Raw genomic sequence first — 23,171 nt, forward strand, 5'->3', positions numbered from 1 at the left:
TGTGCCCTGTACACCCAAGTCCAAGTCATTAATATATATCAAGAAAAGCAGTGGTCCTATTACCGACTCCTGGGGAGCACCACTGTGTACCTTCCTCCAGTCCGAAAATACAACTGTTCACCACTACTCTCTGTTTCCTGTCACTAAGCCAATTTTGTATCCGTGCTGCCACTGTCCATTTTATTCCATGGGCTTCAACTTTGCTGGCAAGCCTATTATGAGGCACTTTGTCAAACATCTTTTGGAAGTCCATGTACACCACATCAACCACATTGCCCTCATCAACCCTTTCTGTTACCTATCAAAAAATTCAGTCAGGTTATTTAAACATGAATTGCCTTTAACAAATCCGTGCTGGCTTTCCTTAATCAATCCACACTTGTCCAAGTGACTGTTTTGTCCCGGATTATTTTTTCTAAAAGCTTCCCCACTGCCGAGGTTAAACTGACTGGCCTGTAGTTGCTGGGTTTATCCTTGCACCCTTTTTTGAACAAGGGTGTAACATTTGTAATTCTCCAGTCCTCTGGCACCACCCCCGTATCTAAGGAGGATTGGAGGATTATGGCCAGTACCTCTGCAGTTTCCACCTTTACTTCCCTCAGCATCCTAGGATGCATCCCATCTGGTCCTGGTGACTTATCTACTTTAAGTACAGCCAGCCTTCTAGTACCTCCTCTTTATCAAATTTTATCCCATCCAGTATCTCCACTACCTCCTCTTTCACTATGACTTTGGCAGCATCTTCCTTGGTAAAGACAGATGCAAAGTACAGTAAACTCTTTCTTATCCGGCACCTATGGGACCAGGATGGTGCCAGTTGATGAAAAATTCTGAATAACAGAGAGGTATACCTACCAAGGCAATTTTTAACATAAACAAAAATAAAAAATCAAGAAATGTACTGTATAATTGCGTACTCACCTACAGAATGTTCAGTTAAATGTATGGTAGAATTGGCAAGATGACCGGTTATTGAGGTGTTGTTTTGTATTGAGATATATCTATTTTGCCGGTTGTTAAAGTATTCCGGATGATAAAGTGCCATTTAAACAAAAGTTTACTGTACTCACTTAGTACCTCAGCCATGCCCCCTCTGCCTCGATGCGTAGGTCTGCATTTTGGTCTCTAATCGGCCCCTGCCCTCCTCTTACCACCCGTTTACTATTTATATGCCTATTGAAGACTTTTGGATTCCCTTTTATGTTAGCTGCCAATCTATTCTCATACTCTCTCTTTGCCCCTCTATTTCCTTTTTTACTTCCACTCTGAACTTTCTATATTCAGCCTGGTTCTCACTTGTATTCTCAACCTGACATCTGTCCCCTTTTTCTGTCTTGCTCTCTATCTCTTTAGTCATCCAGGGACCTCTGACTTTGGTTACCCTCGTGGGAATGTACCTCAACTGTACCCAAACCATCTTCTCTTTAAAGGCAGCCCATTGCTTGATTATAGTTTCGACTGCCAATCTTTGATTCCAATTTACCCGGGCCAGATCCATTCTCAACCCACTGAAATTGGCCTTCCTCTAACTAAGTATTTTTTACTCTAGATTGCTCCCTGTCCTTTTCCATACTTAATCTAAACCTTATGGTACTATGATCACTGTTCCCTAAATGTCCCCCTACTGACACTTGCTCCACTTGACCCACCTCATTCCCCAGAACCACATCCAGCAATGCCTCCTTCCTTGTTGGGCCGGAAACATACTGATCAAGAAAGTTCTCTGAACGCACTTCAGAAATTCTTCCCCCTCTCTGCCCTTTACACTATTACTATCCCAATCTATATTAGGATAGTTGAAGTCCCCCATTATCACTACTCTATATAGTCTGTAATTTCCTTGCAAATTTGCTCCTCTGTATCCTTCCCACTAATTGGTGGCCTATAGAATACACCTAGTAGTGTAATGGCACCTCTATTGTTTCTTAACTCTAACCAAATAGATTCTGTCCTTGACCCCTCCAGGACATCCTCTCTCTCCAGCACTGAAATATTCTCCTTAACCAATACTGCCACCCCACTTTCTTTCTTTCCTTCCCTATCTTTTCTGAACACCTTACATCCAGGAATATTTAGTACCCAATCCTGCCCTTTTTTGAGCCAGGTCTCCGTTATCGCCACAACATCATATTCCCATGTGGCTATTTGTGCCTGCGGCTCACCAACTTTATTTACCAAACTTCGTGTGTTTACATACATGCACTGTAAACCTATCTTAGACCTTCTTGTATTCTCTCTTAATCTGACCCCACCTAATACCGGACTATTTCTTACTCTAGTGCTATCTGTCTCTCCCAATCCTTTGTGCACCTTGTTTCTCCTTTCTAGTGCTATATCCTGGTGCCCATCCCCCACCCAAATCAGTTTAAACCCTCCCAACAGCACTAGCAAACCCCCCCACCCCTCCCCCCATGAATCATCTTAGTCTATATTTATTTATAGTTAATTACTTTTTAGCCTATTTTTTAATACACCTTCTTGCACTAAAACACTGAACAAAATTTTAAATACTTACTGCCTCAAGCTTACACGAACCACTACAAATATTAAAGGCATAAAGGAGCTAATCCTTTCCTCTCTGCACCGAATTCCCACTCTCGCCAAATTCTCAACTTCCCACACTGTTCACAATGCGATCTATGGTTGCGCTCAATGGAGTTCCACAGACATATCGACCAAGGTTCCTGGTCCTGAGCACCATCCAGCGACCCCAGCTAGAAGGTGCACATGTTTGGGTGTTAGGTGAGGGTTGAGGGAAGGATCTGACTTGGCGCAGTCTGCCAACGCCCATTCGGCTGGGCTCAGACAACAAGAGTAGCACCGCATGGAAGTGAACTTTAGCAAAAGTCAGCACCTTCAGGAGACAATGGTGTATTTGTGCTGGGTTCTCGTAAATCTGCAGGGCATTTCCCTACATTACAACAGTGACGACACTTCAAAATTACTTCATTGGTTGTGAAACATTTTGAGACATCCTGAGGTTGTGAAACGCTTTATATAAATGCAGGTTTTTTCTTCTATCTGAATGCTGACCACCTTCTCTTTGTTCACAGAGGCCCATCCATGCCCTAAGCAAGACCCTCCCAATGCCAGTTTGCACATCAGCAATGTCTCTCCCGCCAAGCTGATGCCCATCTTAAATCACAGCTCTCCAACCATCCTCGGCAAGCGCAGCTACGAGCAGCACAATGGCATAGACGGTTAGTGTTTCAGACTGGAGTGTGCAGTTCCTGGGTTGTTTTGGGGAATGTACATTCAGATTTAATACGATTTAATTCGTTAATGTGGCTGCTACTTCAGGGTTATTTGCGGAGACTTGATGTATTTTTCTACCCCTTCTCTCAAAGTGCTGACTCCTGCTGGGATTGGAGTTCCACAGACATACATAAGAGATCTGCTGGAAACACACAGCGGGTCTGTGAAGAAAAAAGGACAGGTTACATTTTTGGCTGTCTTTTACCCTTTTACTCGAGCTGTTTTTGGCTTCCATACTCCCAACTATTCTCATAGGTTAACCCTCACTTGTCCTGGTATCCGGCGGGTATATGGTAGCGTTCAGGGTTATGAACAGAAAATCTTCATTAGACTCCTTCAGCTACTGGTTCGATCCTGTACCTCCGATCGATGCTCCTTACCTTGACAAGTGACGGAATAACATTAACACGACCTTATTGGAGTCTTGAACTGCCAAACAAATTTATTAAAATAGCAAATGACTAGGCAAATAATAGCAGAATATATCATATTCTTAGTCATTTTAACGTTTATACAGTCAAAAAAAACGCCACAACTCTGCTATAATTAATTTTCTTACATAATAAATTTTTCTCTTTTCATATTTACCTCCAGTCTGCCTTAAAGGCTCCAGATAAATTGATTAATTTTGAAAAGTGTAAGCTAATAAATTGCTCTGTAACATTAACCAGAGGTTCATTAATTTGAATAACTGTCCCATTCAAAAAGCTACAAATCAGACATGTATGCACAAATCGCAAAGCATGTTTGTATTTTATTTGAGTGGCTTGGTTCTTCCCTCAAGAAAACTGCCCAGCAGCCAACCGACCAATCCTTCCAACCCTGTATTGTGTTAAATTGCAATGATATTTCTGAGAATGAAGCTGGTTTTTAACCCCTTATTTACTGTATTGTGGTTCATTTTGTGTCAGATCATTCTTCAGAACCTGTTCTGGAAAAGGATCTGCACCCAAAACGTTAAACAGTTGTGAATTTCCAGCACTTTTTGCTCAATTTTAGATTTCCAGCCGTTTTCTTTCCCTTTTTATTAGTACAATTCAAAACAGGCAGCCGTATCACTCCTCGTCCAATCACTCCTCTTCACGTCTGAACCTGGGCAGTGAGTGTTGCCAGGCTATTCATTTGTGGACAACATCCCAGCTGAGCCGATCCCGTACATGCTCGGAATCCCCACACACATTTCCCAGCAGGGGTTACTGACTCGCAGTCAGAATTGGAAACTCTGGTTGGTTTGCATTTTATTTTGTTTTGCTTCCCCTCATTAACTGAGGGTTGCCGAGGCCACTGTAGCCTCACTGTTGTCCTTCTGCTTGAGATTAGTTTAACTCGGTATCGAACGAAAATCAAACTTGCTAAGTAGTACTACACTGGGGAGTGCCTTAACCCAGCATGCTGTTGGTTGGGGGTGGAGTTGTACCAGTGAGGAGGGTTGTATTTGTGAGCTACGAAGTTATAGATCGTAACTCTGTCAGTGAAGGAACACAGTGGTACAGGGAAATACGAGTTACTGTAATAAGCATGCCTCGTATATATTTAAGAACATAAAAATTAGGAGCAGGAGTAGGCCATTCGGCTCTTCGAGCCTCATGGCTGATCTTTGACCTGAATGCCATTGAATGCGTCACAGGGTCCTTGTCATGTAAATGGATTGGCATTGCTTACAGGCAGAGGATGTTTGGCATGGTTGGGGGCTCGGTCAGTAAAAGTAACACTGGATTGGCAGAAGTGGGGGAGAGGCCTCAGTACCCCCACGCCAGGGTGGGGAAACAAGTCAGCTAGGATTTCTGTTCCTTTTCACTAACCAGTAATCCCTGCTGGGAAAGTGAATGTTGGGTGAGGACAGGATTGAACTCTTCATTGCTCCCAAGGTCAAATATCCTGTCATAACTCACCATCTGGGTTGATAGGTGAAGAATGGCCACTGGAGGGCTGCTGGTTTTGCTTGTATTTCTCTGTTAATAAGCTCATTAGTTGTACCTGTAATCTGTGTCATATCACTACTCCATCAGCAGAATATGGCACGGGTGAGTTCACTTTGTAAACAATACAACAGGATATAAAGAGGAAGGCAGTGAGGTTAAAAGGGTTAATTATGAGGACAGGTTGCATAGTCTAGGCTTGCATGTCTGAATGCTAAATATAGAACGTGGATAAATGTGAGGTGGTCCACTTTGGTGGCAAAAACAGGAAGGCAGATTATTATCTAAATGGCAATAGATTGGGAGAAGGGGAAGTGCAACGAGACCTGGGTGTCCTTGTGCACCAGTCACTGAAGGTAAGAATGCAGGTGCAGCAGGCGGTTAAGAAGGCAAATGGTATGTTGGCCTTTGTAGCGAGAGGGTTTGAGTACAGGAACAAGGATGTCTTGCTGTAGTTGTACAGGGCCTTGGTGAGACCACATCTTGAGTATTATGTGCAGTTTTGGTCGCCTTATGTTCTTGCCATGGAAGGAGTTCAGCAAAGATTCACCAGGCTGATACCTGGGATGGCAGGAATGACGTATGAGGAGAGATTGGGCTTGTACTCGCTGGAGTTTAGAAGAATGAGAGGTGATCGCATTGAAACTTATAAAATTCTGACAGGACTGGACAGACTAGATGCAGGAAGGATGTTCCCGATGGTCGGGGAGTCCAGAACCAGGGGACACAGTCTAAGGATAAAGAGTAGGCCATTTAGGGCAGAAATTAGGAGGAATTTCTTCACCCAGAGAGTGGTGAACCTGTGGAACTCTCTACCACAGAAGGCGGTGGAGGCCAGTTCATTAAATATATTCAAGAAGGAGTTGGATATATTTCTTAAGGCTAAAGGGACCAAGGGGTATGGGGAGAAAGCAGGGACCGGGTACTGAATTTGGATGATCAGCTATGATCGCATTGAATGGCGGAGCAGGCTCGAGGGGCCAAATGGCCTACTCCTGCTCCTATCTTCTATGTTTCTATGTGGAAGATTAAGAGGGTGATCTAGGCAAGGGTAGTAAGGGTTACGGAACCAAGGTGGGTAGATGGAGTTAAAATACAGAACCGCCATGATCTAATTGAATGGCGGAACAGGCTCGAAGGGCTGAATGGCCTAGTCCTGTTCCTATGACCCTTTCAGGTAATGTCCCATTCACTTTATCAGACTTGACCCTTCAAAAAAATGTATTTATATAGCGCGTTTAATGTCCCAAGGCACTTCACAGGAGCATTATAAAACAAAATTTGACCCCGAGCCACATAAGGAGATATTAGGACAGGCTTGGTCAAAGAGGTAGGTTTTAAGGAGCGTCTAAAAAGAGAGATAGGTAGAAAGGCGGAGAAGTTTAGGGAGGGAATTCCAGAGCTACGGGCCGAGGCAGCTGAAGGCACAGCCGCCAATGGTGGTGCTATGAAAATCGAGGATGCGAAAGATGGCAGAATTAGAGGAGCGCAGATATCGCAGAGGGTTGTATGGCTGGAGGAGGCTACAGAGATAGGGAGGGGCGAGACCACAGAGGGATTTGAAAACAAGAATGAGAATTTCCATTAACGGTCCAGTCACTTTACCAGGCTTGACCTTCACATGTGACAGTCTGATCACGTTTTGTGGCAAAGGAAAATAGTAAATCAAATGTGGAAACAGATAAGAAATCAACTTTCAATGTGATAAACCTCTTATTCTGCCACTGTATTGTAATACACGCCAGCCTGTGTGCTATATATGGGACGATGTGTATGGCTCCTTGTCTAACAGAGTCACAGGTTGCCACAGGCAGCATTATGAACCAGGTCCCATGCGTCCGCTCATTCTGAACCAGAATTTGGCTTGCGTTGTGAATTTTCTGAGCCTTGTCACTGAGGTTAACCGTTGAGGTCCTCGCCTCTGAAGATACTATTGCTGGGAATGATCTGTGAATATGCGATTTTTTTGTCCTCTGCCAGGCAACACGAAGAAACGTCTGCTGATGCCTTGTAGGGGTAAGAGCTTTAAGTTACATGTGCTCTCTATCTCTTGCCATGTGTATCTCTTTACTTGTGCCCCTGTGTCTGTGTATCACTTTACCTGTGTCTCCGTCTCTATATTTCTTCACATGTTTGTGTCGATATTTCCCTTTTCCCGTCTGGATATCTTTTTAACTGGCTGTGTCTGGCATATCTGTGCCCATGTCAGTGTTTCCATGTCTGTTTGTGTATATATATCTCTTTACCTGTGTCTGTTTATTTGTATCTGTGTGTCTCTTTACCTGTCTCTCTCTGCATTTTCCTTTACCTGCCTGTGTGTATATCTGTTTGTCTATGTGTATCTCTTTACCTGTATCTCTGTATCTGTGTGTCTCTGTGACTTAGTAGTTGCCAATTTATGCCACAAATCATTAAGTGACTTACTTCATTCATTCTTCCTCATTTCTTCGACTCCCACTTATTGACCGCAATCCTTGTCATCCGCCCAGGAAACAAGTCAGTGTTGAATCCGGTCATTGATCACAATTGCTGTAAGACTGTAGTGTCGTTTCTGGTGTAAGACTGCCGTGTAAATGCACTGCCCGGTGTGAAACTGAGCATTGTAGGACAGAGAGGTTAGCTGATCTCAGCCAGGGCAGGGGCTGGGGAACGGCCATTGTCCTTGGTGCCCCTGAGCTTACAAAAATAATCAGCCTGGGTTTCTTCTAGTGCGTTATCGACTGACCCTCGCTAGAGGTGCATGTCGGGCTTGCTTGAAGTATGGTCACTTGGGTGCCTAATGGAAGTTTGGAGGTTGGCTGATCTGATTGCAGTGAAGGTCTTTCCAAAAGGACAACTTATTATATTTATATAGCGCCTTTAACATAGTAAAACGTCCAAAGTCGCTTCACAGGAGCGATTATCAAACAGAATTTGACACCGAGGCACATGAGATATTAGGGCAGATGACCAAAAGCTTGGTCAAAGAGTTAGGTTTTAAGGAGCGTCTTAAAGGAGGAGAGAGAGGCAGAACGGTTTAGGGAGGGAATTCCAGAGCTTAGGCAGCTGAACGCATGGCCAATGGTGGAGCGATGAAAATCAGGGATGGTCAAGAGACCAGAATTGGAGGAGCGCAGATATCTCAGAGCATTGTAGGGCTGGAGGAGGTTGCAGAGATAGGGAGGGGCGAGACCATGGAGGGATTTGAAAACAAGGATGAGAATTTTGAAATCGAGGCGTTGCTTAACTGGGAGCCAATGTAGGTCAGCGAGCGCAGGGGTGATGGGTGAACGGGACTTGGTGCGAGTTAGGACACGGGCAGCGGAGTTTTGGCTCACCTCAAGTTTACGTAGGGTAGAACATGGGAGGCCGACCAGGAATGCATTGGAATAGTCAGGTCTAGCGATAACAAAGGCATGGATGAGGGTTTCAGCAGCAGATGAGCAAAGGCGGGGTGGATTCGGGCGAAGTTACAGAGGTGGAAATAGGCGGTCTTAGTGATGGCACGGATATGTGGTCGAAAGCTTATCTCGGGGTCAAGTCTGACAATATGGTTGCGAATGTAAGAAGTCACACAACACCAGGTTATAGTGTGACTTCTTACATTTGTCCACCCCAGTCCAACACCGGCATCTCCACACCATGACTAAGGTTGCGAACAGTCTGATTCAGCTTCAGACAGTTGCTAGGGAGAGGGATGGAGTCAGTGGCTAGGGAACGGAGTTGATGACGGGCACCGAAAACAATGGCTTCGGTCATCAATATTTAGTTGGAGGAAATTTCTGCTCGTCCAGTTCTGGATGTCGGACAAGCAGTTTGACACTTTAGAGACAGCGGAGGGCTCGAGAGAGAGAGAGAGAGAGAGAGAGAGAGAGAGAAGTGGTGGTGAGGTAGAGCTGGGTGTTGTCAGCGTACATGTGGAAACTGACCCCCCCCGGTGGAATGGCAGAAGTTGCTCGTTTGTACACGGGTGTTGAACTTCATCCAAAGACCAAGGAAGACTCCATCTACAGGAGGTAACCTCCAGCATTCTTTGTCGGCTCTCCATAATTCCTTTGAGGTCACAGCAGCTCCCTACCGATGTCATAGAGCATCTTGACTCTTCTTGGTGTTTGAAGGGATGTGGCATTCAACTGAATTGTCAGCTAAATCCTAAAGGGCGATCTCTACAATTACTGATAAGCTGGTTGGGTACAGTTTCTGTGCAGCTGTTTTATGTGGAGCCAGCATTTAATTTTAACATTATTAAGAAATTGAGGTGAAAAGGTTAAATTATTAGGACCAGTTGCATAAACATGTTTGTATTCCCTTGAGTTTAGTAGATCGAGGGGTCTGCTGATCGAGGTGAATTCAGGAAGATTTTTTTCACACAAGGGTAGTGGAAATCTGGAACTCTTCCCCCAAAAAGGTTGTAGATGCTGGGGGTCAATTGAAATTCTCAAGACTTAGATCGGGGTATAGAGGGATATGGAGCAAAGGTTAGGAAATGGAGTTGAGGTGCAGATGATCTAATTGAATGGCGGAGCAGGCTCGAGGGACTGAAAGGCTTATTCCTGTTCATAAGAAATAAGAGGAGTAGGCCATACGGCCCCTTGAGCCTGCTCCACCATTCAATAACATCATGACTGATCATCGACCTCAACTCCACTTTCCCGCCGATCTCCATATCCCTTAATTCCCTCAAGTCCAAAAATCTATCAGCCTTGAATATACTCAAAGACTCAGCAGGCACAGCCCTCTGGGGCAGAGAATTCCAAAGATTCACAACCCTCTGAGTGAAGAAATCCCTCCTCATTGCAGTCTTAAATGGTCGACCCCTTATCCTGAGACTATACCCCCTAGTTCTCGACACTCCAGCCAGGGGAAACAACCTCTCAGCATCTACCCTGTCAATCCCCTTCAGAATCTTGTAAGTTTCAATGAGATCACCTCTCATTCTTCTAAACTCCAGAGAGTATAGGCCCATTCTACACAATCTCTCATCATAGGACAGCCCTCTTATCTCAGGAATCAATCTAGTGAACCGTCGTGGCACCGCCTCCAAGGCAAGTATATCCTTCCTCAGATAAGGAGACCAAAACTGTGCACTGTACTCCAGGTGTGGTCTCACCAAGGCCCTGTACAATTGTAGCAAGACTTCCTTACTCTTATACTCCAACCCCCTTGCAATAAAGGCCAACATGCCATTTGCCTTCCTTATTGCTTGCTGTACCTGCATGCTAGCTTTCTGTGTTTCTTGCACGAGGACACCCAAATCTCTCTGAACACCAACATTTGAAAGTTTCTCACTATTTAAAAAATATTCTGTTTTTCTATTCTTCCTACCAAAGTGAATAACCTCACATTATACTCCATCTGCCACCTTATTGCCCACTCACTTAGTCTATCTATATCCCTTTGCAGACTCTTTGTGTTCTCATCACAGCTTACTGTCCCACCTAGCTTTGTATCATCAGCAAACTTGGATACATTACACTCGGTCCCTTCATCTAGGTCATTAATATAGGGGCCCCAGCACTGATCCTTGCGGCACCCCACTAGTTACAGCCTGCCAACCTGAAAAAGATCCGTTTATCCCTACTCTGGTTTTCTGTCCGTTAACCAATCCTCTATCCATGCTATTATATTACCCCCAACCCCGTGAGCCCTAATCTTGTGTAATAACCTTTTATGTGGCACCTTATCGAATGCTTTTTGGAAATCCAAATATACTACATACATCCCCTGGTTCCCCTTTATCTACCCTGCTAGTTACATCCTCAAAAAACTAATAAATTTGTCAAACACGATTTCCCTTTCATAAAACCATGTTGACTCTGCCTAATCATGTTATGATTTTCTAAGTGTCCTGATACCACTTCCTTAACAATGGATTCCAGCATTTTCCCCATGACTGATGCCAGGCTACCTGGCCTGTAGTTCCCTGTTTTATCTCTCCCTCCTTTCTTGAATAGCGGTGTTACTTTTGCGACCTTCCAATCCAGTGGGACCATTCTAGAATCTAGGGAATTTTGGAAGATCAAAACCAATGCATCCACTATCTCTTCAGCCACCTCTTCTTTTAATTTCAATTTCAATTTTTATTTATCACATAACTAAATACAAGAAGTGAAATCTAATCAGTGAAATGCTTTTTTCTTGATGAGCCGAGAGCACCAAGCAGCAAGAACACTTAGCTGCCTGGTACGCACGGAGCCCGCAAGGACGGCAGCCATCTTCATCGGCGCCATCACAATAAAACACATACCGACATATACACGCATACATACTTTAAATATAAATAAAGCAGACATAAAATAAATAAAAGACATAAAAAAAGACAGCACATAAAATGAACAAGCAATAATGTAAATTTTAGAACCCTAGGATGTAGGCCGTCAGGTCCAGGGGATTTGTCGGCTTTCAGTCCCATTTATTTCTCTAGTACTTTTTCCTCTACTTACGTTATATATTATATTTACGTTATGTTCCTCACCCTCATTAGACCCTTGGTTCCCCACCATTTTTGGTATGCTTTTTGTCTCTTCTACTGTGAAGACAGATACAAAATATTTGTTTAACGTTTCAGCCATTTCCTTATTCCCCATAATAATTTCTCCTGTCTCCGCCTCTAAGGGACCAACGTTTACTTTTGCTACTCTCTTCCTTTTTACATTCTTGTAGAAGCTCTTACAATCTGCTTTTATATTTTTTGCTAGTTTTCTCTCATTCTATTTTTTCCCTTTTGATCAATTTTTTGGTCAACCTTTGCTGGTTTCTGAATCTCTCCCAATCCTCAGGCTTACTATTATTCTTTGCAACATTATAAGCTTCTTCTTTCAATCTAATGCTATCCTTAACTTCTTTAGTTAGCCACGGTTGGATCACTTTTCCAGTGGAGTTTTTGTTTCTCAGTGGAATGTTCCTAATGTCACACTGGTGCTGCTTTGAGGCCAGCCGTTGAAGCACATTGTTAGCACAGTGTAGAGAGAGCTTTACTTTGCATGTAACCATGCTGACCCAGGAGTGATCGGGTGCCTGAATTCACACTTTCCTTTTAAGCACCGGTGGTTGCACCTCACTTTCAGCTGGGGTGGGGAGGGCACTGTTGACCCATCTTTTCGACTTGCTGTGGTTATTCTGGGATGCCAGAGGGAAACAGTCTACTGGTGTTGTAAAGCATAGTGAATAACTAACATTGTCTTACGCTAATAAATCCTTTTATTTACTGCAGGTATGACGAACCACGCACAAGGGAGACAGATGGTAAGGGACTTTACTTTGGAAAGCTGTTAACTGTGGTGGGATATAGATTCCTGTGGACTGGGTTGTGATTTACTGAATGTTCCAGATGGCTTGGTCAATAAAATATTGAAAACAAAATCCTATTCAACCCGGTGAAGATGAAAGGATGGTCGTGGTCGTGATCCTTACATCAGGATCTGTTTGGTCCTTCTATATAGCTGCTCTTTAAAGTAATGTTAAGTTTTTAAAGTTCTTCTTTTGTGTTCGTAACACATGATACACAAGTCTTTGCTGGAAGATGGGCTGGTGCAGTGGATTGCAGCAGTGCACGTTGACCTCCAAGATCTGGGTTTGAATCCAATGCAGACTGGTGGTAGGAAAGCCTCTCTCGGCAGGCCGTAAGGGTCCTATGCAAAATTAATTTGGTCACTCAACCCACCTCTCAGTGAGTGTGGAATACTTGCCCACGAGTCTCATTCACGGAGATCACACTGGCACAATCCTGGGTTGGGTTGGAGGTATGTTGATGGGACAGAGCAGAGGGGGCTTCACCCTGCATCAGCCCATTCCATGTCCTAGGAATGCCTGATCTTGGGCACTGGATGCCCAAGGTGTTCTATTTACCAGTTCTTGTATCTCTGGGGGAAAATACCACCAGAAAATCTGATTACTCTGTTCCTCAAATGTGTGTCTTGTCAGATCTGTGCAGAGCTACAAAAAATGTTACTTAATGCTTTACTTTCAAAAATATTTTTTTCCTGACTCTCCAAAGTTGTGGTTTTCCATTCAGTTTTGAATTAGGCAATGCGAAAGGGAAATGGTCCCTTTAAGACTTTGAACAGAACCCTTTATGATGTCACATGATTCCCCTCCCCCCATTCTTGCTCAGTACTGCAAAGGACTGTGTCCCCTGTTCACTTCTCCATTTTCCTACTTTTAGGTATCAGCCGTGACTCAGTCGTAGAACTCTCGCCTCTGAGTCAGAAGGTCATGGCTTCAAGTTTCACTCCAGAGACCTGAGCACAAAATGTAGGCTGACACTCCGGTGCAGTACTGAGGGGAGTGCTACAATGTTGGAGGTGCCGTCTTTAGGAAACCGAGACCCTGTCTGCCCGTAAAAGGATCACATGGCACTATTTGAAGAACAACAGACAAGTTATCCCCGGTGTCCTGGCCAATATTTATCGCTCAACCAACTTAGTATTTGGTCATTTTTCCTCATTGCTGTTTTGGGATCTTGCTGTGCCATTTCCTACATTACAACAGTGACTACATTTCAAAAGAGCTTCGTTAGCTGTAAAGCGGTTTGGGACGTCCTGAGGCTGTGAAAGGTGCTATATAAATGCAAGTCTTTCTTTCTTTCTCGCAGTTTCTTTTTCTATTTCACAAGGAAATAAAAGTTCTCCCATCTTCATGTTTAAAGTTCAAGAAGTAGCTCCTTTTCATCACCTTGGGTCTTTGACTTAGTTCAGCATTGATCCTTGACATTCCTCATCCTTGCCAGGGAATTTCCTTCTATTCCAGATTAGTGCCTAGGCTGCTCTGAACGAAAGTCTTTGTGAAGTCCGCTCAGTTCTCTTGTTGCTCATGAAGAAGCCTTTCCGGCTCACGGCCTTCATGATCTGGGCATGTCTTTGCCTTCCCACCAATATGAATCTTTATGGTTGTGAGGATTTTCTCCACCTTTCAGTAACTCTGGCACCGGTTTGGCCAGCACTGGACAATTATCCTTGAGGACAAGACAGCTGTATTGGACAAACACTGTCTGAGTTCCGGGGATGATGATCATAACCTTGAGTTGCAGTGGAATAAGCCCAGAAGAGGAGCAAGTATGCAGCTCAGGGACAGATAATGTAGATAACGCCATAGGACATTGAACTAACTGTAGAACTGCACGTGAGGCGATTTATGTGCCAACTCTGTTGACATTTCGTTCAGACATATGAGTAAACTCTTCAGCCTGGCATTGCGAATCTTGTGTACTGGCTGTGCAGTTATTCACCTTGCAGTCTTCTGAAACGGAAAGCCAAAGTCCTGTTGCAGAACACAAGACCCCGGAGCAGTAGGCCTTTAGCTAAATATCGCGAAGGCCGACTCCATTGTCTTCAGTCCCGCCACAACCTCCGTACTCTTGTCACTGATTCCATCCCCTCCCTGACAATTGTCTCAGGCTGAACCAGACAGTTGGCAACTTTATTGTCCTATTTGACCCTGAGCTGAGTTCTGACCCCATATCCGCTCTGTCGCAAAGACTGCCTACTTCCATCTCCGTAGCATCGCCCGCCTCTGCTCCTACCTCAGCCCATCTACTGCTGAAACACTCATACATGTCTTTGGCACCTCCAGACTTGACTATTCCAATACTTTCTCGTCCATCCACCACCCTTCATAAACTTCAGCTCATCCAAAACTCTTGCTGCCTGTAGCCTGTATTCTATCATGCAACAAGTCCCACTCATCCACTGTCCTCACTGACCTACATTGGCTCCCAGTCTCCCATTGTCTCAAATCCCTTCATGGTCTTGCCCCTACCTAGCTCTGTAACCTTATTGAGTCCTACAAACTCTCCATGAACTCCCCATTCCTCTCGATCTGGTTTCTTGTGTATTCGCCCCCTCCTTTCAGCTGACCGTTGGCGGCCAAGCCTTCAGCCACCTAGGCCCCACGCTTTGGAATTCTCTCCCTAAACCCATTCACTTTCTTCCTCCTTTTAGACCCTCCTTAAAACCTACTTTTTTTGTCACCCCCTCCTAATGTCTCCGTATTTGGCTCGGCATCTATTTTTTTTGATTCCATCTCCGTGGAGCACCTTGGGACGTTTTTCAACATTGGTGATGCTGTATAAGTTGTTGTGTCTCAGCAGTCTTTCTCTTGTAATGATGCATTCCCTTGGATTCCATGGAAGGATCATATGAATGTATGAGAAAAGATGGAAAAAGACAATTTTCTATATCAAGCCAAAGAGTGTAACAGAGGTCTCGTGATCCCTGAGTATGGAGTGCTCAGTCCCTCAATCTTTGAGTTGAGTATCGATCAACTAGTCAGTCTGCCTTGTAGGACAGTCTTCTTGCAGATGGTCACAAAGACACCCTGACTATCGAGAAATAAGGGCTACAGGGGGCGGGGGAAACAGTCTCTTCATTCCCACAGTAAGTGCACTGCATCCAGATAACCACACCGACTGAGAGTATCTACTGCTTGGTGTCATAGTGACAGGTTAGGTCCTCTCACTTACGATTTTCCTATGGTCCTACAATATCTTCAGCGTTTGCTGACCAGAGTCCCAATCCTCGTATCTACTGGTGTCCATGCTGTGGTCATTTTGGCCTTTCATCTGCTTTATAGAACATCCATACTCTGACCTGAATTGGTAGATTTTGCAGCCAGCTATACCTTGCTCCAGCCCAGTCTGTTTCAATGCACCTTTCTTCTTGTGTTCGTGGTGCAGAGGGATCAATAGATGTTGCCGCTTTTCAGGATGATTTTGATTTTGTGTCTCTGTTTCATTTTATAAGTCATGTTGTGTAATCGCAGCTGTCCTCATCAATTGGAAATTTTTGGCCGGGCTGTGTGTCTGGCATGTATGTATTTCTGTCCTCGTGTTTGCATCTCTGCCTCCTATTATTGTGTCTATGTGCATGTGTGTTTGTGTATGCGTGTTGTCTATTTCTGCATGTATGTATGTGTTCCTGCCACCTATTATTGTGTGTTTGTGTATGTCTCGCTCTGCATGTATGTCTGTCCGTGTGTCTCTGTTTTTTCCTCCTATTATTGTGTACGTGTTTGTGTGTGTGTAGTGTTTTGTATGTGTATGTGTGTTAGAGTTGCTAACTGTGTTTGATCATGTGATGCTTGGTCACGTGACAATTGCCCGCAGACTGAAAATGCTGTTGCATTTAACCTATAAAGATTGGATCCCCAGTAGTTGAATGTCCTTACTCCCCATGAGCCTATAAGAAATGTGTTGTAACAGAAATATTCTCAAACCATCAAAGAACTGTCCTGATATTTAATGAGGAGGCATTTATTACATGAAAACTTTCACACGTTGATTCCTAAAATTATTGCATCTGAATGAGTCGAAATATACTTGATTCACCCTTGAAACGTGACGTATAGGTTCTTCTACAACAACAACAACAACTTATATTTATATAGCGCCTTTAAACGTAGTAAAACGTCCCATGGCGCTGCACAGGAGTATTTTAAGACAAAAAAATCTGACACCAACCCACATAAGGATAAATTAGGGCAGGTCACCAAAAGCTTGGTCAAAGAGGTAGGTTTTAAGGAGCATCTTAAAGGAGGAAAGAGAGGTGGCAAGGCGGAAAGGTTTAGGCAGGGAATTCCAGAGCTTAGGGCCTAGGCAACAGAAGGCACGGCCACCGATGGTTGAACGATTATAATCAGGGATCGTCAAGAGGGCAGAATTAGAGGAGCGCAGATATCTCGGGTGGGAGGGGGGGCGGAGGCTGAAGGAGATTACAGAGATAGGGAGGGGCGAGGCCATGAAGGGATTTGAAAACAAGGATGAGAATTTTGATATCGAGGCGCTGCTTAACTGGGAGCCAATGTAGGTCAGCGAGCACAGGGGTGATGGGCGAACGGGACTTGGTGCGAGTTAGGACATGGGCAGCCGAGTTTTGGATGACCTCAAGTTTACGTAGGGTAGAATGTGGGAGGCCTGCCAGGAGTGTGTTGGAATAGTCAAGCCTAGAGGTAACAAAGGCATGGATGAGGGTTTCAGCAGTGGATGGGCTGAGACAAGGGCGGAGACGAGCGATGTTACCGAGGTGGAAGTAGGCGGTCTTTGTTATGCTGCGGATATGTGGTCGGAAGCTCATTTCAGGGTCAAATATGACACCAAGGTTGCAAACAGTGTGGTTCAGCCTCAGACAGATGTTAGGGAGAGGGATGGAGTCAGTGGCTAGAGAACGGAGTTCGTGGCGGGGACCGAAAACAATGGCTTCGGTTTTCCCAATATTTAAATGGAGAAAATTTTTGCTCATCCAGAACTGTACGTCGGACAAGCAGTCCGACAATTTAGACACCGTGGAGGGGTCGAGAGAAGAAGTAGCGAGGTAGAGCTGGGTGTCATCAGCGTACATGTGGAAACTGATGCTGTGTTTTCGGATGATGTCGCCAATGAGCAACATGTAGGAGGGGGCCAAGGATTGATCCTTGGGGGACACCAGAGGTAATGATGCGGGAGCGGGAAGAGAATCCATTGTAGGTGTTTCTCTGGTTACAATTAGATAGATAAGAATGGAACCAGGCGAGTGCAGTCCCACCCAGCTGGACGACAGTGGAGAGGCGTTGAAAGATGGAGTGGTCAACCGTGTCAAAGGCGGCAGACAAGTCAAGAAGGACGAGGAGGGATAGTTTACCTTTGTCACAGTCACAAAGAATGTCATTTGTGACTGTGATGAGAGCCGTTTCGGTACTGTGGCAAGGGCGGAAACTGGATTGGAGGGATTCAAACATGGAAAGATGGGCACGGATTTGGGAGGCAACAACACGTTCAAGGACTTTGGAGAGGAAAGGGAGGTTGGAGATGGGGTGGTAGTTTGCAAGGACAGAGGGATCAAGGTTTGGCTTTTTGAGGAGAGGGGTGATGACGGCAGATTTGAGGGAGGGGGGACCGTACCTGAGGAGAGAGAAGTCAACAATATCAGCTAACGTGGGAGCCAGAAAAGGAAGTTGGGTGGTCAGCAGTTTGGTTGGAAAAGGGTCGAGGAAGCAGGAGGTGGGTCTCAGATAAGATGAGCGCGGAGAGGTCATGAGGGGAGATCGGAGAGAAACTGGAGAAAGATGTGAGTTCGGGGTTAGGGCAAGGGGGAACCTTAGAGGAAGTTTGGCCCAGTGGGCTAGGGGAAGGAAGGGAAGTGGCAGAGGCAGCTGAATGGATGGTCTCAATCTTGGAGACAAAGAAGTCCATGAGCTCCTCACATTTGTTATCGGAGGTGAGGGTGGAGGAGACAGGGGAGAGGGGTTTAAGAAGGCGGTTAGCAGTAGAGAATAGGAGTCGGGGTTTATCTTTGCATTCCAGAATGATTCTGGAATAGTGAGCAATTTTGGCAGACAAGAGCAGGACCTGATAATGCTTTATGTGGTCCAGCCAGATCTGGTGGTGAATGGCTAAACCAGTTGTCCGCCATATCCGTTCAAGTCTGCGTCCCTTGGACTTAAGGGAGCGAAGATGAGAGCTGTACCGGGGGAATGGCCAGGGTGAGGGAGGGTAATTATTTTAGTAGGGACTAGGGCATCAAAGATAGTGGTGAGGGTGTGGCTGAGCAGATCGGTAGCTGCAGAAATGTCATGGTGAATGGAAGGCCAAAGGCTGGGATTTCATAAGTGCAGTTGTAAGAGAGTTGGGAAAGAGTTTTTTCCAGGGGTGGACACAGAAGGGAAGTAGGGTTGCGGGGGCGGGGGGGCTGTGGGTGGAAGGGGGATGTGGGTGGAGAGTGATACGAGGAAATGGTCAGAGATGGCCTTATTTGCAATTGACACGATGGGAGTAGCGAGATGGGAGTAGCGAGGCCACGAGAGATGGCAAGGTCGAGGGGGTGGCCGTGAATATGGGTTGGGGAGTTTACATGGAGGGAGGATAGGAGGCTAGTGAACTCAGAGGAGAGAGAGCATGATGAATTGAGATGGAGGTTGAAATCACTGAGGATGAGAAGTCGTTTGGTGCAGAGGCTGAGGGGAGAGAACAGTGAAGATATCTCGATAATAAAAATTTTATGGTACTTGGATGGGTGATAGAGAACAAGAATTTTAAATGAGAGGTGAGCAGGGTGGAATACGGTGAGATGCTCCAAGGAGGAGAAACTGCCGGAGGAATAGGGGGACAGACCAAGGTGTGATTTGGTAATGAGAGCCACACCGCCACCACGGTGGTCTGAGTGGGGCAAGTGGTGGAAGGTAGAGCCAGGTGGGGAGGTTTCATTTAAGGGTGAGGATGAATTCTTGGAATGCATGCGAGATGGTTTCCTGGATCAATATGTGGAGAGAACCAACCAAGGAACAGGCTATTCTGGATCTGGTACTGTGTAATGAGAAAGGGCTAATCAATAATCTTGTGGTAAAGGGGCCTTTAGGGACAAGTGACCATAATATGATTGAATTTTACATTAAGTTTGAGAGTGATGTAGTCCAATCTGAAACTAAGGTCTTCAATCTAAACAGAGGAAACTACAAGGGTATGAGGGACAAGTTGGCCATGGTAGATTGGGAGACTACACTAAAAGGTATGAAGGTGGACATACAATGGCTAACATTCAAGGAAATAATGCATAATTTGCAACAAACATATATTCCTCTAGGGCATAAAAGCCCAAAAGGAAAAGTGACCCAACCATGGCTAACAAAAGAAGTTAAAGCTATTAAGTCAAAGGAGGAAGCTTCTAAAGTTGCCAGAAAAAGCAGTCAGCCTGAGGATTGGGATCTTTTTAGAAATCAGCAAAGTGGGACCAAGAAATTGATAAAGAAAGGGAAAATGGAATATGAGCACAAACTAGTGAAAAATATAAAAACGGATTGCAAATGCATCTATAGGTATGTGAAAAGGAAAAGACTGGCAATGGTAAATGTAGGTCCTTTACAGTCAGAGACGGCAGAATTTGTAATGGGGAATGAGGAAATGGCTGAGAAATTAAATAAATACTTTGTTTCTGTCTTCACGGAGGAAGACACAAAAAACCTCCCAGAAATACGAGAAAACCAAGGGTGTGACGAGAATGAGGAACTTAAAGAAATTATTATTAGTAAAAAAAACAGTACTAGCAAAATTAATGGGACTAAAAGTCGATAAATCCCAAGGACCAGATGACCTACATCCTAGGGTTCTGAAAGAGGTGGCCATTGGGATAGTGGACGCATTGGTTGTCATCTTCCAAAATTCTATAAATTCTGGAACGGTTCCTGCAGATTGGAGGATAGCAAATGTAACCCCACTATTTAAGAAAGGAGGGAGAGAGAAAACGGGGAACTACAGACCTGTTAGCCTCACATCAGTAGTTGGGAAAATGCTGGAATCTATTATAAAGGATGCAATAACTGGGCACTTAGAAACTAATAGTAAGATTGGGCAGAGTCAACATGGATTTATGAAAGGGAAATCCTATTTGACAAACCTATTGGAGTTCTTTGAGGATGTAACTAGTGGTGTGGACAAAGGGGAACCGGTAGATGTGTATCTGGATTTTCAGAAGGCCTTCGATAAGGTCCCACACAAGAGGTTGGTGAACAAAATTAGGGTACATGGAATTGGGGATAATATACTAGCATAGATTGAGAATTGGTTAACAGACAGAAAACAAAGAGTAGGGATAAACGAGTCTTTTTCAGGATGGCAGTCTGTGACTAGTGGGGTACCGCAAGGATCGGTGCTTGGGCCCCAGCGATTCACAATCTATATCAATGATTTGGATGAGGGGACTAAATGTAACATTTCCAAATTTGCTGATGATACAAAGCTAGGTGGCAGTGTCAGTTGTGAAGAGGATGTAAAGAGGCTTCAAGGGGATCTCGACAGGCTCAGTGAGTGGGCGAGAACATGGCAGATGGAATATAATGTGGATAAATGTGAAGTTATCCACTTTGGTAGAAAAAAACGGAATGGCAGAGTATTTTTTCAATGGTGAAAGATTGGGGAATGCAGATGCTCAAAGGGGCCTGGATGTCCTTGTACATGAGTCACTGAAAGTGAATGTGCAGGTGCAGCAAGCCATTAGGAAGACAAATGGTATGCTGGCCTTTGTTACAAGAGGATTTGAGTACAGGAGTAAAGAAGTCTTACTCCAATTATATAGGGCCTTGGTGAGACCACACCTGGAATACTGTGTACAATTTTGGTCTCCTTACCTAAGGAAGGATATACTTGCCATAGAGGGAGTGCAACAAAGGTTCACGAGATTGATTCCTGGGATGATGGGACTGTCGTATGAGAATAGATTGAGTAAACTAGGCCTGCATTCTCTTGAATTCAGAAGAATGAGAGGGGATCTCATTGAAGCATACAAAATTATTACAGGGCTTGATGGGATGGATGCTAGGAGAATGTTTCCCTTGGCTGGGGGGTCTAGAACCAAGGGCCACAGCCTCAGGATAAAGGGTAGGCCATTCAGGACTGAGATGAGAAGAGATTTCTTCACACAGAGGGTGGTGAATCTTTGCAATTCTCTACCCCAGAGGGCTGTGGAGGCTCAGTCATTGGGTATATTCAAAACAGAAGTTGATAGATTTCTGACTAGTAAGGGCATCAAGGGATATGGCAATAGGGCCGGTGAATGGAGTTGAGGCAGAAGACCAGCCATGATCTCGTTGAATGGCGGAGCAGGCTGGAAGGGCCAAATGGCCTACTCCTGCTTCTATTTCTTGTGTTCTTAAGGTGTCATCACCCCTCAACCAAGTTTCCCTCGGGACCATGATATTGATGCAGTCATCCATGATAAGCTCATGGATGGCAGGGGCCTCATTCGCTAGTGAACGGACATTCTGGAGGGAGATGCGGAGAGGGTCGGTGATGGCTGCCCCACTGCCAGCATCCACAAGGTCAGCGCTGGGGTGGGGATGAGTTGGAGGGGGAGGAGATTGGCAAGATTTACCCTCAGTGGGCGGGAAAGTCGGCTGAGAGAAGGATGGGACAGTTGGGGTTGCTGATCGTAAGGCGGCAGCGACAAGTGCCTCGATAGGCCTTTCGTAGGATGCCAAGAGAGGCACAGAAGGAAGCTGTGGGCTTATCTAAGAGGGGGTGAAGCCTGGGACGGCGGCAGGAGAGTAGGAAGGTCAAAGAGTAATGAAGGATTGGGGTAGGGATTTGGGAGGGCAATGTATCCGAGAGAGGAGAGATGAAAGGAGGCATGATGACAGGAGAGTGCTTTCAGGGAGGGATAGAGAGAAAAGGAAAATAGGGGGAAAAAGTAGAGTGGCTCGGGCCTAGAGCGGCAGCCAACGTGCGTACGCGAATGGACACGGGAAAAGCTCAGGTTACATAGGCCTGTTTAAATGTAATAATTAATGGAATACATATTTCCTGGTAGCAGGAACATGTACAACTACCTACTGATTGGCTCTTTCAGAAGTTTGAATTTAGTTTGGCCCCACACCAAGGGAATCATGACACAGCACAGAAACATTACAAAAGATGCTCTGCGGTATTACCAGGCAGGAAGAAAGTTCAAAAATAAAGCACCTGTGTGCCACTGAAGTATAAGTTAAACATTTAAGTGAGGTCAGGGACCCAGTAACACATCTACTAGAGTTTTATTCACATCTCCCATTTCCAGAGGTCAAGGCACTGTGCTCATGGGCACTTTATCTGGACACATTCATTTGTTTTCTTCTCTTGTTGGACCTACAAGTGGGCAACCTACAGCTTTGATCTGAAGATATCAAGAACCAAGATATCTGAAGTTTAAAAAAAATATTTATACTGCTGGGGCAACCCAACCATCTTATATCCTGGAGCAGGGAGCACTGAGCCCATTCAAAACCACGAGGCTCAGCTGAATACTTCAAACCAACTTACCTCTTCTTCCAATGTAGAATCTTACAGCACAGAAGGAGGATGTTCGGCCCATCGTGCCTGTGCCGGCTCTTTGAAAGAGCTATCCAATTAGTCCCACTCCCCTGCTCTTTCCCTATTTATCCAATTCCCTTTTGAAAGTTACCATTGAATCTGCTTCCACCATTCTTTCAGGCAGTGCATTCCAGATCATCACAACTCGCTGCTTTAAAAAAAACTCATCTCTTTTTTTTTTGCCAATTACCTTAAATCTGTGTCCTCTGGTT

General features: G+C 44.9%; 1 protein-coding gene across 9 annotated transcripts in view; it reads left to right on the top strand.

Moving 5' to 3' along the window:
• Positions 1-23,171, top strand: part of LOC147109615 (metastasis-associated protein MTA1-like) — a 180,529-nt gene that overhangs the window by 89,083 nt on the left and 68,275 nt on the right. For all 9 annotated transcript variants that reach the window (XM_086003690.1, XM_086003691.1, XM_086003692.1 and 6 more), the window contains 3 exons: positions 3,054-3,200; positions 7,155-7,190; positions 12,367-12,398. In XM_086003690.1, coding sequence (XP_085859816.1) covers positions 3,054-3,200; positions 7,155-7,190; positions 12,367-12,398 — 215 coding nt within the window. The remainder of the gene's footprint in view (positions 1-3,053; positions 3,201-7,154; positions 7,191-12,366; positions 12,399-23,171) is intronic.

This window comes from Somniosus microcephalus, chromosome 12 (assembly GCF_052327205.1).
Source record: "Somniosus microcephalus isolate GS21.2 chromosome 12, FLI_Smic_1.0, whole genome shotgun sequence".
NCBI classification, from domain to species: domain Eukaryota; kingdom Metazoa; phylum Chordata; class Chondrichthyes; order Squaliformes; family Somniosidae; genus Somniosus; species Somniosus microcephalus.